The sequence below is a fragment of the Aspergillus viridinutans genome (assembly GCF_018404265.1).
Source record: "Aspergillus viridinutans IFM 47045 DNA, scaffold_4, whole genome shotgun sequence".
NCBI classification, from domain to species: Eukaryota; Fungi; Ascomycota; class Eurotiomycetes; order Eurotiales; family Aspergillaceae; genus Aspergillus; species Aspergillus viridinutans.
Window position 1 is genome coordinate 552,197 of NW_025091220.1, and position 18,276 is coordinate 570,472.

Genomic DNA, 18,276 nt, shown 5'->3' on the forward strand with positions numbered 1-18,276 from the left:
ATATGTCTTCCCAACTTGAGATCTTCGTGAGGGCTCTCTCGCGGTGAGTGTTGATTATCACTGATACTACTGACGTGTGCTGATAAGCCGTTTATAGCCTGTTAGGATGGATATAGTATGTGACTGTGTTCTTCCAAGTCAATCTGGGGCAGACAAATCTCCTGAGAGGCTCCTATCCCAAAATGACTGTCCGGTTGCTGACCTGAAGACCAAGTACGTTTTGCTGGTCGGCGTCCTTTTATCCCCAGCCGATCAGTAACTTTCGACGGCGTTCAACAGTCGGGTTGGCCATTGACTTTCCCACTATCAACGTCCTGGGCTTCGTCTGCTACACAGCATATACATCTGCCTTTCTTTACTCTCCTGTGATTCGGCAGCAATATGCTGCCCGTCACCCTTCGGACGAGGAGTCGACAGTGCGCTTCAACGACTTTGCCTTTGCGTTGCATGCTGTCATCCTCAGCACATTAGTTTACACACAATTTTGGCCTAAGATCTGGGGGTTCAAGGTCTCCCGCTTCCAGACCGTTAGTAGACCGGTTCTTGGCCTCTTCTGGGGCTCCATTGCAGCGATAGGTATAGTAGTTTGCATTGTTTTGGCTAAGAGCCCTGACGGAGGATATGACCCATCCACCTGGGCATGGATCGATGTGGTAAGTGGTTTGGGGAGTTGAAAAGACTTATAGGACGTTTCGTGTCAATCCTGACTCCGCATCCTCTAGATTTACGCCCTCTCATATGTGAAGTTGATCATCACCATCGTGAAATATGTCCCTCAAGCATGGGTCAATTATAAAAGAAAGTCCACAGAGGGGTGGAGTATCTCCCAGATACTTTTCGACTTGACTGGTGGGGTTTTGTCCCTTCTGCAACTAGTTTTGGATTCTTCGTTTCAGAGCGACTGGAGTGGCATTACTGGAAACCCCGTCAAGTTCTTATTGTCAAACGTGACCATCCTGTTTGATTTGGTCTTTATCGTACAGCACTATATCCTTTACAGAGACTCCCTGGAAGGCAAGATCAATCGTCATCCCGACCTCGTCACTCCCCTATTGTCGGACCCAAGAGCTGCTAGCGCTTGACCTCTTTTCTATTTGATGTTGATATATACATACATATTATGCTCCTTTAGACAATAGCTCAACCATACTTGCTCCCTTTGAACCTGCTTGGACTCATCTGCACCACTGACGTATGTAGCCAGCGCGATCAGTAGAATTTTTCAATTCTACAGGAAGAAAAGCTGGTAAGGCTTCCTAGGCTGCCAAACCCAATTCAGCGGGACGGCAAGGAGGAAAAAGCCAGTTGTCTCAGGGAGGGCAAGACAACAGTGAGCCGCCTAGCATGACAAAAGACAAGCAATACTTGAAGGCTTGTTGATACATCATGAACCCTGTTCTGCTGACACCGCTCTTTTTACAGCCACCCGGGGAGGGGCTTTTCTGGGGCCGTCCCGTTTCCATTTTTATCCATTCTTTGCATAACCACCTTCTCAGGAGGATAAGCACTGAAAAATAGCACAATGGGGTTGCATTGGAATCTGCGCTCGCTTGATGAAACCGTCACAGTGAATATGACTGTTATCTGGAGTTGAGACAGGAATCGAAAGGATGTAAGGCCAGGTAAGCATATCCAGTCCCAGTCACCAAGGTGCGGGGGCCTGATTAAGGCGCAATGCCATGCATGTTTTAGCTTATGCACAGTGAGAAAACAGCATATTCTCTTCATTGTCTGCCGATTGTTCTGCTGTTATGTTCATTGTTCACACCGCACGGAACCATGCATAGGGATAGGGCCGAAGCTGAGACCGAGTCACGTGGCTCGCGGGTTTCAGCCCAAACAGGCATCTTATGAGGCTCTAAGCCTCTGGCCGATCGGCCTGCGTCGAAGAGGCAGAGGGCGTCTTCCCCTTTGTGGACGCCGATATCCTCTGTCAGCGAAAAGGGCCGTTTGTTTGGTAGATCGCCTGTGACTAATTATAACTCGCAACATCTCAACCAGGTAAAGCCTTTCTCGACAGCTGAGACAATTGCCATGCCACTTGCTGATTGCACAGCGTCTCCCGCACCTCAGCCCTACCGGACATCCAATGATGACCCCTGATTGCCAGGACCAATCTGTCTTCTCCATACTCGATGCCGGGAGTCCGTGTTGTCAACCACAGATCTCTGAAGCTGTAGTGCCTTCGGTGCGGCCGCTGATGCAAATGAGAAGACAAGCTAAACGACTAAACGACTAATCAGCACTAAGAATCGAACCCCAGTGTTCGGAACGTGAATCTGCTGCTATTGGCTCGTACGCCAAGCCTCGTATACATCTAACTATATGCAGCCAAGTCCAAGCCCACAACAAGGTTCGGAAGCCACAGGTACCGGCAGCGAACGACAGGTATGAAGGTATGTGTCTCAGCACAGCATCATACCAACTGATTTCTCTCACGGTCACTGGTTCATTATGTCGATCTCCGAACGTAAACCCGACGCTATCTGGACTTTGAGCCTCCCTGGCCTTCTCACGTAGTTTCAACGTGCTGTGTGAATGGAAGAAATACAACATGAAGAACCCAGAAATAGGCATAATCGCACGTCGAGAGCCAATGGTATCGACTCTGATGATATCAACCGGCTCTATGCAGGTTTAAGAGTCGTACATGGGCATTGTGAAGAGTCGCCATCTGCTAATTCAGTCAACTCTGTCAGCGTGCCGAAGCATAACATAGCCACGTCTGACGTTGAGCAATACCATTCGGCTCTGATGAAGAAGCATTTCTGGCTATATCTTAGTCAATAAAAAAAAAAATTATGGTACTGACTCGACTCATCTAGCGCGGAGACATTCCGCATTCAATAATGCTGGATCGCATCACCAGGAACTATTTAACTGCAAGATCTCATGATTAACCCTTGGTCGGAACAAGACAAGAAACTCAATCGGCATCCGCCTCGATCCTGTGGTTTCCTTGAACAGAAACCGGATCAACTAGCATTTCATACTGTGGCCCGTGACAGCATGACTTTATTCACCACGGACCACCGAACCATCTTCGCCATGTCTTCGCATCAGTATACCTTCCCGGGCTTGCACGATGTCCCCGAAACCTACCCATACCACGTGGGCCAAGCAGACAGCGAGGAAGACATGGACAGCCTCTACATGGCCAGTCCCCCCGCGTCCTCATACGCAGGCCTCGACTTCGAGCCAGCCATGCCAGCCATGCCAACAAGTCAAGCCTACAACACCACCATGCTCGCACCCATGAGCGGATCCTACCTGCCCTACGGCGATCCGTGGACCTCCCAAGTGCCCCCAACAGCAACATACCACCCCACCGACATCTACCCAGCGTCAACAATGACATACACCCCGCAAAGAACACACCCCGCTACCCTCAACCCCAACCCGCAGACCTACCTCTACCCGGGCCCTTCAACCCCCAACCCCGACCCGAAACCACCCTCCCCAGACCTCGACACCAAGGACCTAACCAACTACGGCATCCCCAACCCCGACGGCTCCTGGCGCTGCGCTTACCCAGGTTGCACCTCGGCCGCGACGTTCCACCGCGGCTGCGACCTCCGGAAGCACTACAACCGGCACCGGAAGCATCTGTTCTGTCGGCACGAGGGCTGTCCGCAGGCTGTTGCGGGCGGGTTCTCGAGCAAGAAGGACCGCGCCCGGCACGAGGCGAAGCATAACCCCGGTGTTGTGTGTGAGTGGCCGGATTGCGGGAGGGTGTTTAGCCGGGTAGACAACATGAAGGATCATGTGAGGCGGATTCATAAGAGGGGAGAGGTTGACTCTTGACCTTGACTTTTTTTCTCTGGGAATGTATGCATTTATGGCGGGTTTGGCTTTGGGTTGGTATTAGCGGCGGATGTCATTACGCGGGAGTCTCGATGTTGTTTGTTTGTTGTGATTCTGCTGTTGTATTCGATACACCACCTTATTGTTCTTTGTTTGTTTGAATTGATTCAAGTCGTATTTGGGCTATATCATATCTTTGCATATACATGTAKAGCAAGATGAAGGTGAAAAAGCTCGATTCCATTCGATTCCAGGCCGAGATCAAGACGCCAAAGTTTCCAAACAAGAACAATGTATGTGGAGGCTAATGTGCAGCTCAGACAATAGAAAGAAACACTCAACGCCGGCTATCGCAATCACAAGGCAAGTCCCCATCTCGGACACCATGCTGTACCCTATAGCGATGGAAGGATATATGCTAATACAAAACGAACGGCAGCATACAACGAACGCGGACGTAATTCTAAGAATATTGGTATCATGTACGGTACGACAAACAGGAACACGGGAAGGGAATTCGTCAATGCATATGCAGGTTACACGAATGGGCGGTCGATCCTGGGTGGTGATGCCGACGAGAGAAATGTTTCGACTGTCGGCATACTGAAGGCGAGTGACTATGAAGGGTAATGCAGCGCGCACAAGCTACTGAGCCGTGGTTCGGCGTCGTCGGCCTCGAGTGCTGCCCTCGGGTCTCTGAGATAGCACTCGTCTGAGCTCGGGATCGTCCTTGCTCTTATCAACGTGGTGAACTCGCACGTGTCTAGATTCTGTCAGAGAAACTGAAGGATGGCCAAGAAACAGTATGAAGCTCACCTTTGAAGGTTATCTGGCCGGGGATATTTATGTTGCTGATCCGGACAGAAAGGGCATACATAACCTGGCGAATTATGGACAAGGCCATGCCGAATCATCTCATTCTTGCGTTTGAATCCTTTGCCGCCAACTCCTCGAGCACATCCCTCGACCGGACAAAAGTGTGGACGATCTTGTGAATGGACATTTGCATGAGAGCTGCGAAAGGTGAGCCCGTTTCTGTCAACTCAAAGAGTTTCAGTGTTGACTTACTTAAGCAAATATTGGGTCTGAAAAGGTGGAGCAGTACACCCTGGATGCCGGCATTTGAATGTGCCTGGGGGAACCGGTGCGGTGGGCGGCGGACCCGGATTGAAAGGCGGCCGTTCGCCTGTCGGGGTCTGATCAGTGGGAGTGGGATAGCTGGTTGCCGGACTCTTGACTGCCGATGGCGAAGGTTCGTAATGCGGCGTTGTAAGATAAGTGATGTCGGATCGTGTATGCCTCCACTGGGGTTGTTGCTGCGATGCTGGAGAGGACACAGCCGACATGCCCTTGGAGCTCGCAGGGGAAAGATGGGAATAAGGACTAGGGGGAACCTGCGGTGGAGCAAACTGTCCTGGACGTTGATGATCCCACGCCGGTTCATTCCTTGTTATCGATGGAGGGGATGTGGATACTGGAGGAAGAGAGTAAGGCCCTGAGATCTCAGCCAAAGCAGTCTGTATCGACGGCAGGCTATGCTGTTGGTGGTTCTCTGGCGATTTGGCGATTGCTAACGGAGGAGACGTCTGGAGTGCTGGAAGCAAGGCTTGAACCGGTCCCTCTGAAGGTGATATTGCAAACTTTTTCAAGGGCGAAACAACGGGAGACTTGCGTTCGGCGGTGAAATTTGGCGGCGCCGGTGGATGTGATTCTTTCGGAGATGATACTTCGACTTTGATGCTGATTGCCTCGGCCTGTGTTACAGCTGGTTCCAACAAGTCCTTGATCGATTGGGGCGGAGATGCGCTCTTGAGGGTCGGAGGTGATACCAAGTTTTCAGGTGGTGGTAACACGTCAGGGCCAGACGACAAGAGTTGAAGAGCTCTCTCCGCCACTGACGAAGGCGGTTCCTGGAATTTGACATCTTCCACTGGCCGAGGGTCAATTTTCGTTTTCTGCAGATTTGGTTGAGCCTCTATCCAGGGATCCCGAAGGCGCGGATGTTCTAACTCGTAATTGGCAATATCCGGGCGATTCGGTTCTAGATGATAGATCAGTACCGAGTCGCCCTCAGTTGTTTCGGGCTTGGATGTCGGCGACGGCTTACGGGGAAAGTCCGAAGACGTTCCCTCATCTCCAGGGTATTTAGCAGTAGCATCAGATTTAGAGAGCGAATCTTGAGTTAGAAACGGGGGCAGCTGCTCGTCGGGCTTATAATTGGGTTTCTGAACCTCTAGCCCGGGAGTGAGCCGGTCGTCATCTGGTTCGTATGCGTCGGTCATGGAGGCGGGCTTTGAGGGGGCATTAGGAAGCCCCTTCCTGATGGATTTCCTCGTCTATGGGTACCTTTGCCCCCAGTCTACCTCCCTGTGCCTGGCTTGGGGGAAAAAGTCGATTCCAAGCTCACTAGCCCGCAACTTAGGGGAGCAGGTGAAGAGAGAATCAAAGCACATAAGACACAGTGCTTTTCAGAGGGAATATCTATTGACATTGTTAGTACATGTGATTGACAGAAAAAGGAAAGTATGTTGAATAACAGCTTATAAAAGACTGATCGGGTCGCCAATACACCCGTTTGCTCGGAGCCAGTACGCAATTTCTGGGGTGAAAACCCCGCAGTAGACCATCGACCATCTAAGGATCTGAACAAGAACAGAACTGATCATGACGTTTTTGCATGAGGACTACCATTGACTAACCAGAGAGAGAAAAAAGGCACGTTTCGCGTTATGGAGCAGTTTATTGATGGTGGCGCCAGTCCAAGCTCCATTTCCTCAGAAGGGTAGAACGCGGGAGAAACTGAGGCAACTTAAGGTAGGCTCACCTTTAGGGAATTGGAAAGACCTCGTGGCTTGAAGCCTATCGGTGATTCCAGACGGGACCGATGATGGTTGCAGGAGTCGGTCACCTGCAGCGAGGCTCAGAAGAAGGCCGAATCGCACGGTCAATGGCGCAGATCGAATTGATATACCAGGTGCATCGGCAGGCTGGGAGTACCAGGGCAAAAATACCGAAGATATGGACGAATGAAACGCGCAGGAGAATGATGACAGAGCTGTGATGTTGGGAGGGAGGAGACAAACAAAGAATCCCACAGGGCGCAAAAAAGTCCAGAATTGAAGAAAAGCGGAGTCGCAAATGGGAGTAAATAGTTGGGAGTGTTAATTATAACGGCCGTGGACTTGTGGACATGTGCTGGTGGTGACGACGCTGCAGTAGCGGGTTTCGTTGCAATAAGAAGAATAGGTGTGGTAGCAGTAGAGAGGTACTTCGCAGGAGCAGAGCAAAGTAGAAGCAAAATGCAGGTCGGGAAGGGTAATAAGAGTGACAATTATAGCAACAATGACAGCAGTAGCCAAGTCGTGCGTGGCCACAGGAAGGAAGATCAAATCAGAAGTACTGATGAGTGATGATAATAAATAATGATCAATAATAGGAATAATTATCCAGACTATGGCCTTCCAGACGATGAGGCTACTGCGTTTGAGCTAGTTAGCTCGAGCGGGAAGAGGTGACGCTGGCTTGGCGGAACGGTTGAAAAGGGTTTAGAGTGAGTAATAATGGAGGAGAAAATGGGTAGAGGGAGGATCAGAGATGAGGAGAGAAGGTTTAAGCGGTCAAAGGTAAATCCATGGACAGGCAATAGTTCCCACGGACACCGATAGATATTTGAGGATGAGGATGATAACGACGACTGATGAAGACGAAGGATTGCAGGGAGTTTGCTGTTCTAGATTATCGCAAGCACTTTCGAACCCGAATACTTGGGTGAAATTCGCCCTATTTTCACTCTTTCCCAAATTTAGTAAAATGTTGTCAGATTTTCGATAATTATTCGAGGGAGAAGGCAAAGGGTGGGATGATATGAGATAGCAGAGAGAAGATCACCATGAGAAGGGAAAAGAAGAGAAAAAAGGTCGCTGTCCTGACGCTCACAGAGTGCTGGGTTACCTTGTCTCCAGACGCGCCACAGCACAGGCAAAGCAAAGTGGGGTTTGAGGCAGAGGACGGAATACAGTACGACTATTCCTTTATGGCGCAGCTAGGTATGGATTCCAATTTAGATGAATTTTAGTAGGGAGGGAGGGAGCGAGGTAGCGCTTGTCCACTGTCCAGTCATCTATGAGCCCCAGTAGGTACCTTAGTCTAGCTGACTAGGTAATAATACTAATGATTGACAGCAAAGTATGGCCATCAGTCATCATCATAATACCGCCTGATATTATTTTTCAAGGAAAACAATGCTAACCGACCAGGACGGACAGTAGTGGCATAACTATACTATATTCCCTGTAAACGGGGATTGTCCGAGACCTTGTTTTATCCAAGTTGAGTGGGGATTCATCAAGTCTATCAACATTTTTGAGATACACTGGCTTAATGAAATGGCGGTGTTTTATCTTATTCCCCATGATCCTCAAGGAGTTGACGACCGGACCTAGGCAGCTCTATTCCACAGTTTCACCTAGCACCGGGTTCTAACGACCACGAGCCTCTTCCGGGCCAGCCGCACCATCCAACCAAACAACCTCCACGTTTGGGCCATTTGAGGCTCTCTGCAGAAATGCTGTGTATGATTGGTCGGCTAACGAAGGCAAAAAGAGGAGGCTGAAGTTGCTCATCTGCACCGAACCGACGTGGAAACTCTATGAATCCATATTACTTGTATGTGAAAGGATTCTCGCCGAGGGGATCCTTCTGATTAACCTTGATCTGATCAGTCTTGTGATGTGCATGACTCCCTGGCGAACCAGGGACCGTCCAAAGAGGCTCAAACTCTCCAAATTCTCCAAAACTTTGAAACTCCTGAAGCTCTAGCCTCAAGAGGTCAGCCTGCTGCGATCTGCCTTCTTTCCCCTCACGGTTACGAATTACGTGCTCATACAGGAGCGAAGGATTTTAGGGTGCTTTTTGACTTCTTGTTTAGTGCCTAAGGCGACAAAGGCTGTAAGCCTCGCATTGATTAGGTAGTCTTCATGCCTAAGGCTCGTTTCTTACGTTTTATCCCTGACCGCATATTCTGGTTCCACAAGGCTCTACTCCGTACAGCAAGAAAAAGCATGAGGAGGATTTGAAGATTATTGAGCCGAAAACAGAATCAAGTTCGTTGGTTAGCAGCGATTTCAGGTAGACAGATCCCCAACTCAGAATAATAAAAGAACAAATACCTAAGTTCAGGACATATACTATCCAAGAAGAGTACAACGGGGACTGGGTGACCGCCCACCTACGGAGAAAAATGAGGCTGGAAAGTCGCCGAACATCCCGGACAATGACGGAGACATCAATCCGCCCATGAGCAGACTCCGGTTGATATTTCCGCCTCAGGACTCTGGCGCCCCTCGACGCCGGGAATGGGATACGACCTATACGAACCATCCGAGGTTTCAGTGTTCGCAACGTCGGAGCCTCGGAGTCCTGCGTTGTCACCTCACTAACCAGATAGAAGAAAAAATTTCAGAGGATGAAAGTGGGTAGGTAGATATCTAGTCGTTGATTTCGCATCCGCCTGGGATGATCTGGCAGGCTGGCAGCAACAGCACCAGCATCAGCATCAGGATCAGCCTCTAAGGTGGAGTTCAGACTTCAGCATATCCAAGCGGATGTAACATCAATAACGGACAATGGTATTTCCGGAGTCCGAGCTGAACTGATCGACAGCTGTATTCTGCAGAACTTTTGGCCGTTATGATTGGTTCTGGCTCACTTTCCCCTCCCGCGTGCCCCACTTGACTTTTGCCTGAGGCCGAGATACCAGTAATCCTCCCCGGACAAATTAGATAAGACTGGACAGAGTCAATCACCCTAGGAAGTGGCAACAAGCTTATCTCGAATTCTCTCTTTCATTCCCAAAAAGTCTTTTGAACGACGAATCTAGTCTAGTCTATCTAACGGATTTGTGTTCATTGTCCGACTCAACTGATTTAGTGCTACCCATCTCCTACATGCAGTCCTGCTTGCCTGACGCCTTGGCTTTGGCCTTGGCCAAACAATCCTTGTTGCAATTCCACACCTGCCGCACTAAAAGTGCCAGGGTCGATTGGCTGATAATTTTTGCCCCATCTGATCTTCACCTAGCATGATTCATCAGGCGCTCAAGTCTTAATCATTCTCAAGGAAGGCAATCTGTTATTGTCATTGAATATCAGGTAAACGGATCCATCCATTAGCTTCAAAGTCAAGCCAGTAAAAGCGGGCCGCCCCGATTGACCCGCCTGCTTCATAGTCCCATCCCAGTTCAAGAGTAAGACGAAGTAGGTATGAGGAATCAACTTTTCATTCTGGGATTACTAGAGAGGTAGACTAGATGTGAAGTCATTGCCCTGCAGAATCTCACAGACTGATCACCGGAGAGGTGGCGCTGTCTCCTTGGCGATACTGTTAGCGCGCGCATGCACATGGGGTGGCCTGAAACGATACGAAAGTCGAAAAGGGGGAGATTAAAAAAGTCAAGGGCTGCGGGAATTAATGTGATCATTGCAGGGTTCTCTTTGAATGGCTGGGAATTGGGGAGAATGTGCGCCGAAAGTTTATGAAGTTACTTTGGGAAGTCATGAAAGAAAGACTTGATTTTTCAAATTCTCTGCAGGACTACCAATCAGTTGTGCAACAGCAGGGTGTTTGGAACATCCCTTGTAACAACCTGTAGTAGTTAGGACACCAGGGAGCACTATTCAGGTAGATATGTAAAGTATGATAACTCACGCTGCGATACGTCCCTTCAAACTTCATCGTCATGAAACATGTGAATGGCATGGTATCCTTTAGAAAATGACCATATAACTGTTGTCCAAGGCCACCTTTATCCGGGTTCAGGACTGCTGAGAGCTCGTCGCGAACAATAGCCCACCCCCCTATGTCGTCTAGTCCTAGTGAGGAAAGAAGATATCCCACGTGATTTTGAAGTAAAGCGTGATGCACCTTATCCCAAATATGCTCCAAGTCGTTTGTTATCGTAGTTCTGCCTGGGGGGATCGACTGGAAGTTAAATCCTTGAGCTTCTAAAGTAGGGCCGTGCATCCTAATCCCACCAAAGTCGCGCACAGCGAATCCTTTGATAACTCGACGTCGTATGCATACTCTAGCCACGATGTTTTGGCCATGAGCCTCCAGCCCAATCCCGTGCTGCACTAACGGGATGAGAGTCACTTTCAATAAATAATGAAGATACCTGTATGCCACTAATGTTAGCAAATTTCAGGCCCTGCCTATAAGGAACCCGAATCTTGAAAACCTTCGAAACCAATCCTTTTTCTCATCAATAGTGTCGAGGTCGAATAATATCTCAGCATATGTACGGCTGTCGTCAACAGGCCTCTCCGTCAGCACCGCAGCCACTATTAGGGTCTCGTTATTTGCAGCAGCCCTTGGCTCTAAGTCCTTTCTCAGAATACAAGTTAAGTGTCTCCCCGCAGAAAAGTCACTTTGACTGCCAGTTGCAGCGGCAACCTCTTCAAAGACCCATAGATTGGCAGGAAGCAGCATTTTAAGGATATCAGAAATGACTGGTCCGCCGAGGGCTGTCCAACGGGTGATTGTCCGGATCCCAGACGTAATGTGACCATTGAAAGAGAGTTTAAGATGGTAGCCGAATTGCAATTCTGGTCGCAAAGTGACTGTTCGAATATTCGCTTGGGCATCTGCACAGTTTTCGACTACCTTTAAGACGGTTGCGTCTGGAAAATGGCTCTGGACTGCGGGCAGCTGTTGGGCCAAGCATGGTACGATCACTCGGCCTTCAGCTGGCTGAGGGACCTCGAGTGTTTCTGAAAGTGGCTGAAGTAATTGTTGAAAAGGACCGGCTATAAGAAGGTCGTGATGCGGAACCGAGACAAATGCAAGAGACGGACTGAGCATTCTGGGAAGGTCGGCAGGTGCTATTGGTTTTAGGGGTGGCAGCGCGTAGCAGGTCCTATGCAACTACAAGACCGGGAACAAAAATCAATATCTGTCAACAGGAGGCTGTTGATCCAACGTACCGGGTGTCTAGGATGCCCAAATATCAACGATCTCTCCCAGAGGATAGATGGGGAGCCTAAATGTGGTGACGGGTTTCTTTTGCCAATTTGTAACCATTGTTCTGTCTCCCGTCATGTCAAAATGCTGTCAACAGTGAATGCACTGAATACATGACTTGCCCTGGTTATCTGCAGAGTTTTGCAGCTCTTTTTCGATTTCGTCCATGACTTCATCCCCTGCCAGGGCTGTAAACCAAGGCCGAATAAACTGAAATACTGTTGCTGGATTGCACTCCTCCGTTACCTCTGCCGGCCCAACTTGCAAAGTAACGGGTTGCTTCAGATCATCAGGTCGCAGGATTGACAGAACTCGGCCAGCTTGCGGATGAATCAGTGCTCCAGAGCAGAGATTAACTCTCACCCGCCTATTAAAAGGATCTGCGTCGAAGCCGTTGTTGTAGAGAACTAGTCGTTGTCGCGAACTTCCGATGATCTCAACTGCACAACAAGCCAGTCCATCGTTTACCAACTGCGCAAGGAGACGCTTTGTGGTCTCAAAATGGGCTCTGTTACGGTCAGACGAGGCAGCCATTGCAGTTGTAACCTCGATAGAAGGACAAAAACTGCTTAACTATTTTCCTATTTTCTCGAGAAGTTGAAATTTAATACTGCCGACTCATAGGTATGACCTGACCTACACCGAAATTTCACCCTTGCTTTCTTGACCGGCCCCTCCAATCTAATACTTTTTGTCGGAGGGACTCAGTTAAGTCATTCTACCCGACTGCTCATGCATGAAAACCCTCTGTTCACAGATCTGCCTTTAATGATCTGTGGATCGCTTTTCTCCTTTGTATTCCAGCCTTTTTGGAGTGGACCGATGCTACTATAAATGACATCTCACCGTAGATGTAGCCTGGCTGTCATACCATTGGTCTATGCTGAGGATATTGTGCAAGCCAATGCCATGGAGGGCAGTGCGCCAACTTGGTTTCACAATTGCAACAGTGAGCGATTCTGAACTGGGCATATGGCACTGCATCTATTACTCCATATGGAGTATAATAGTGATCATGATACCTTATAGCTGTAGTTAGCTATATATAACTCCAGGGCGATGATGAAATATCCGCATGATCATTCCAGCTCTGTAAATACCTCAAATTCGATATATTTCCACGCGGTGGTGCCCATTCGCAGACACTGGAGGTACACACAACCCCGCCTTGTAATCCCAACCTACCCTTTGCAAAAGGACTGGTATTACCTTGCAGAGTTCTACAACCCACTGGTCGTACAGGCAGGCCGCAGAACAAACAAAGCCTCCCTGAGCCGCACCCAATTATCACCGCGAGCAAACAGTGGCTTGGTCCGAGGGCCTTGATTGGATGACTGCTTCGTACTTTGGTGGTTTCCTTCCGGTTTCTTCCTTTCGTGCGTTGTTTAAATGTCTGTGCTTACTGCTTGTTTATACAGGAGAAACTGGTGGATGGAGGTATAGATTCCCGTTGGGAACAGGACTGGGCTGATGACGTTGACACTGACAGCTGGCAATGAGTTTTCTAGCTGTATGAGAACAAACAAGCGATGCCGTACCAGACGCATACATGCTAGTCACAGAAGAATGTTTGTACGTATTATCGTACTACAGCGGACAATACTACAGCTTCCCCTTCTGGCGCACCTGCTCCTGGACCTTCTTGACCCGTTCCCACGCCTCCAAGGCAAACGGCCCGGTCTTCTGCGCGTATTCCTGCGCACGCGCACTGCTGGCCTGGCGCAGAGCATACCGCGCCGCGATTCCCTGCATGATCACCGAGCTTCTCCACGAGAAGAACGCATCCCCCCACAGGATATCCGGCGTGGGGTCCCACCCGGCAACCTCGCGGTACCACCGCAAGCAGTCCTCGCGTCTCGGCAGGCCCGGCACCACACCAGGCTGGAACTGCTCCGTCTTGTGGTCCGTCCCGTCGAGGAAGTAGGGGCTAGTAAGGTTACAGAAGTCTGACAGCGGGTGGCCGACCGTTGCCATCTCCCAGTCCAGGATGCCGATGACGCGCGGCTCTGTCTTGTGGAAGACCATGTTGTCAATCTTGTAGTCGCCGTGTACGAGGGTGCCTCTGTCAAGTGGCTGGGTGGCCTTGTTTGAGAAGAAGCGCACCATGTCCATGAAGTGGGGCAGTTCGCCGACGGGCTTCTTGGTCTCGACATCGACGGCCTGCGCCTGCGCGTTGGACACGGCGGTGAATGTGGCGATCTGGCGGTCGTAGTAGCCAGACGGCTTGCCGAATCGCTCCAGGCCGACGGACTTGGGGATGACCCGGTGGAACTTGGCTAATGTGCGGACTGCATCGCGCCATCTGCGCCCCTTAGTATCTGTGCAGTTATAAAAAAGAGGGCTAGACGTACAGTGCGGTTCGCTCTTCTGCGCTGACGCCGGGGATGGCAGGATCAGTGAATATTCGGCCGTCCAGGAACTCCATGATGTAGAACGGAGTGCCGATCACATTGCTATCCTCGCATAAACAGTAGGCCTTGGGGACAGGGACGTCGGTCTTCTCTAGCGCGTGGATAATCTTGTATTCTCGTTCGACTTGGTGTGCCGTCTTGGACAGGAGCTTGCCTGGAGGTTTCTTGCGTAAGACAAATTGTTGTTTGTCGGAGCCGGTGATTAGGTAGGTGGGATTGGATTGCCCGAAGCCAAACTGTCAAAGTCAACATATCAACTAAGTGAAGAAGGGATATTGGCGACGTACTTGTTTCACATCAATTGGCGTCTTGATGATAGGCACGTTCTGGTCGAGGTATCGCTCCAACGACGGGATATCAATCGGTTGGCGTACAGCTCCGGCCATGACGCCAACTGTCAAACAATACTTCGATTCAGGAATCCTCTCTCCAGTTCAACCCGAGCAGGTATGTAAAAACCGGAGGAACCTGGAGACAGAAATAACCCCGGTAGTAAGAAAGCAGGACATGCTCCAGGTCAGCTCCAGCAGCTGCGGACCGAGGCAAAACAGTGCAATTGGCAGCAACCCCATTTCTCTGGCCCGAGCTTGCACTTGCGGGGCGTCGGAGTTCGGTCATTTGGAGTTGTGCCTGAGGCCAAAAGTTTGCACAAAAAGAGCGAACATGCCAAGCCAATTAACAACGCGGTGCGCGTACACCGCCAGACGCGTCTAACACCATAGTATGCATCTCCTGCTGGTCAATTATCACAGCTCTGGACAGGCACACCGCAATTTCTTTCTCTTCCATACTTCTCGCAATCCCAATCCAAGTTATGACAAAAGAGACCACACCACCGCCGCAACAATCCACAGCTCCTACCCACGAACCTCCCTCTCTCCCCACCTCTCCCCTCGCCAAACGAACAAAACCCGATACCAACACAGCCAACACCAACAAGATGACCACCGGCACAACACCCGCCGTCACCTCCATCTCTCAGCCCCTCCCTCCTCTCCTCGTCAAGAAGCTCACCGAGTCCGCACAATCACCTACCCGCGGGTCCGCCTTCGCCGCAGGCTACGACCTCTACAGCGCAAAGGAGACCGTCATCCCGGCCAAGGGTAAAGCCCTGGTTGATACTGGGCTTGCGATTGCCGTGCCTGAGGGGACATGTACGTTGCCCCTTTTGTTTCTTTCTCTGTGGGGAGAATATATGCTAACTAGCTGACAACTCAGACGGCCGCGTTGCCCCCCGGAGTGGCCTTGCCTCTAAGCACTTTATCGATACCGGGGCGGGCGTCATTGACGCTGATTACCGGGGTGAAGTGAAGGTGCTGTTGTTCAATTTCTCGGATGTGGATTTTACGGTTAAAGTGGGAGACCGGATTGCGCAGCTTGTGCTTGAACGAGTGAGTTTTTGTTCGTCTCGGGGTGTGTTGATGCTGATGGTTAACTTAACTAGATCTATACGCCCGAGGTGATGGTTGTTGAAGAATTGGAGGAGAGTGTCCGTGGGGCGGGTGGATTCGGAAGTACGGGTCTTTAATATAAAAGAATTGGATTATTTATGACATAGATAGACATGATGATACTGAAAAGATGACAAGTTACTCTCATAATACGTTCTATTCATGACTTTAGGTCTATCAATAAGTCTATACGGAGTAGTACGTCTAAATCATGCACTCGACTATTGAAGTCCCACAGGCAAATCTCCCCTTTTCCATTCCTGCGCCTGGAACTCCACATCCGGCTCCCGCAGGAACCGCGCATTCCGCACAACCCTCACCTCGGCGGCTTTCGTCCGCCGCAAATACTCCCTCTTCTGCTTGTCCTCCTCACTCGAGCCCAGTTCAGTCTCTTCCGCAGACGCAGTGGCGCGGAGCTCCGCATCACGCGCTTCCAGGGTCCTTTCCAAGATACCGTGCATGCTTGCGAGCACCTTCACGGTGGCCTTGGCGAGCGGCAAATCAGTAGCTTGGACGTCGTCCGGGGAGACCCACGACTTGGTCGAGCGGAGGGTGGAGTCGGCGGCGAACACGGCTTCGCGGAGCCGAGCGACGGTCAGGGCCGCGAACATGTCGCCTGTGCCGCTGAAGAAGCAGTCCAGGGCGGGGACGTCTACGCGGAAGAGACGAGGGGAGCCGTCGGATTTGATGGTGGAACCGATGACGGTTAGGTTGTCTGGGGTGGCTTCTGGGGACGAGGAGAATTGGGAGATTCGAACGGAGGTGATGATGACGTGTGGGACTGAGTAGGTGGTGTGGATGGCGGTGATGGCCTCGGCGAGGGTGCTGAGGGAGGTGATCTTGATTCCGGAGAGGACTCTGAGGGGAATGTGGTCAATGAAGAGTGTACCGGACTACAGGCAATGGCAGCATCCTTACTCGGCTTCAAACTGATTGGGGAGAATCAGATCGGCGTGGTGGATGATCTTTTTATATGCAGGCACCACATCATCATTGACATATAGCCGGCCCTGGTCGCCCATGACAGGGTCCAGGACTGTATGTTTCGTTCACCGTTAGCGGGAAATTCGACAACAATAGAATCAGACATACCCCAGAAGAATGAGCCAGGTTTTGACTCGGCCTTGCGCTGCAGATCTAAGCCGATAGCCCCTACTGCCTCTACTGCTGCAGCGCTGGGGGCATAACCCGACAACATGACATCGAAATCCGTGAGATGGCTCTGGCAGAGACCCTGATATAGGTCGCTGATCTCTTGGGCTGTTGACCTTGTGCCTTTGAACTGCCTGTACCCGGTGTGGTTGCCTGTTGAGTGTTAGTTGACTCGACCTGACAAAGGATATAGGGTTCATTACTGAAATGGACAGTATTCAGGGCGGCAACATCACACCCCAACAACTGCATGACCAGCGTAGCCATCTTGTTTCCAACATATCTGATACCATTAGTCGCTGCTCAATTCATATTGCCAAGCTACACATATAGATGACAAGAGGTCTACACCCTGGTGCACTTGGAGGGGTACAGTGACACAGCAGATAGTACGTACCCGTAGACAACCTGTCTCTCCTCGTCAGTACCTGTACTCCGACCATGATCCCATCAACCAAAGCTGGATCGAGGCGGGCAAAGAGACTTACATGACTCGCAATGGCGAGTACCCTTGTTTCAGGTACTAAGCTGTCAGAGGACATGGTATGCAAGTGCGGAGTTATAGGACGCTGATCACTCAGTAAAGAAGTAGAGTTTATGGCGAAAAATTGCGATGTTCCTCGATCATACACAGCTCATGATATCTGACATCGAATTGACTACATCAATTGTATCTGATACATGAATCACTACTCAGATAGGCATCTGTCCGTATGACAAAATGCGGATGGAAGTGGAGGGAATTTTCTGGCGGCATTATTGGCCAATCAAGGCTCGGCTCGTTTTCCTGCATTGCCATGTACCCCGAAGTACCTGAACGTTCAATGGCTGGTGGAATGGCACCTATGGGTACCTTTTTCCTGGTTTTCCGCTTTCTAAGTCAGGGGTACCTCTCTAGTAGATACTCACAGTCTCATTCCTCTCATTCCTACGGAGCATGATCGCATCTTAAAAGAAGTTGAATTGTCTTGCGATCGTCGCAGGATGGAGTCTGGACTCTGGATATATACTCCGTAGACCACTGACCAGTGACCGCTGACCAGAGCCCATGGTAATGGGGCATGGATAGGTCCTAGCTCTACGGATTCTCCGAAGATGTTCCCCTTTCTTCTCTTCTAGTGCCGACTTCTGTGGAAGAGATAGTCGGACGTCTGCAGACCAGAGATCCACTCGTCCATGTTCTACTGGTGGCCAGACCGTTCCTTGGTCTATTGGTGGCTGCTAAATTTACGCTCGCTGCTATAATGCCCAATTTTAAGGCAGCTATCTCAATAATAGACTGACGCCAAAAGCACTGATTTTGCAGGGCGCTCCGTACCACCAGGAGCCCTAGGCTGAATAGTCCAAAGTTAAACTCTGCTGTCACACAGCGATTCTCGTTGTTGCTGCAGTTGTCTCCTGAAGGTTTTCGTGCTCTTCCTTGCTCTCCGTCAGACAGACAG

At 50.3% G+C, this 18,276-nt stretch overlaps 6 protein-coding genes across 6 annotated transcripts; 3 read left to right on the forward strand and 3 right to left on the reverse strand.

The window, feature by feature from the left end:
• Nucleotides 1–182: 182 nt before the first annotated feature.
• On the forward strand, nucleotides 183–1,082 carry Aspvir_006208 (putative L-cystine transporter; the record flags this gene model as incomplete). The annotated part of the gene is made up of 3 exons (XM_043269414.1): nucleotides 183–188; nucleotides 249–653; nucleotides 723–1,082. 3 exons carry the CDS (start codon nucleotides 183–185, stop codon nucleotides 1,080–1,082), a joined length of 771 nt encoding a protein of 256 aa, XP_043125349.1.
• A 1,966-nt stretch (nucleotides 1,083–3,048) lies between these two features.
• On the forward strand, nucleotides 3,049–3,804 carry Aspvir_006209 (putative C2H2 transcription factor; the record flags this gene model as incomplete). The annotated part of the gene is made up of 1 exon (XM_043269415.1): nucleotides 3,049–3,804. One exon carries the CDS (start codon nucleotides 3,049–3,051, stop codon nucleotides 3,802–3,804), a length of 756 nt encoding a protein of 251 aa, XP_043125350.1.
• A 218-nt stretch (nucleotides 3,805–4,022) lies between these two features.
• Nucleotides 4,023–4,434, forward strand: Aspvir_006210 (uncharacterized protein; the record flags this gene model as incomplete). The annotated part of the gene is made up of 2 exons (XM_043269416.1): nucleotides 4,023–4,097; nucleotides 4,132–4,434. The coding sequence occupies 2 exons, from the start codon at nucleotides 4,023–4,025 to the stop codon at nucleotides 4,432–4,434; spliced, it is 378 nt and encodes a 125-aa protein (XP_043125351.1).
• Nucleotides 4,435–4,449: 15 nt separating this feature from the next.
• Aspvir_006211 (uncharacterized protein) lies at nucleotides 4,450–6,086 on the reverse strand (the record flags this gene model as incomplete). The annotated part of the gene is made up of 3 exons (XM_043269417.1): nucleotides 4,450–4,567; nucleotides 4,621–4,818; nucleotides 4,873–6,086. 3 exons carry the CDS (start codon nucleotides 6,084–6,086, stop codon nucleotides 4,450–4,452), a joined length of 1,530 nt encoding a protein of 509 aa, XP_043125352.1.
• Nucleotides 6,087–13,422: 7,336 nt separating this feature from the next.
• On the reverse strand, nucleotides 13,423–14,617 carry Aspvir_006212 (phosphotransferase family protein; the record flags this gene model as incomplete). The annotated part of the gene is made up of 3 exons (XM_043269418.1): nucleotides 13,423–14,122; nucleotides 14,172–14,467; nucleotides 14,519–14,617. 3 exons carry the CDS (start codon nucleotides 14,615–14,617, stop codon nucleotides 13,423–13,425), a joined length of 1,095 nt encoding a protein of 364 aa, XP_043125353.1.
• A 1,286-nt stretch (nucleotides 14,618–15,903) lies between these two features.
• On the reverse strand, nucleotides 15,904–17,101 carry Aspvir_006213 (pyridoxal kinase; the record flags this gene model as incomplete). Its single annotated transcript, XM_043269419.1, has 4 exons — nucleotides 15,904–16,540; nucleotides 16,601–16,718; nucleotides 16,775–16,987; nucleotides 17,038–17,101. 4 exons carry the CDS (start codon nucleotides 17,099–17,101, stop codon nucleotides 15,904–15,906), a joined length of 1,032 nt encoding a protein of 343 aa, XP_043125354.1.
• Nucleotides 17,102–18,276: the final 1,175 nt, after the last annotated feature.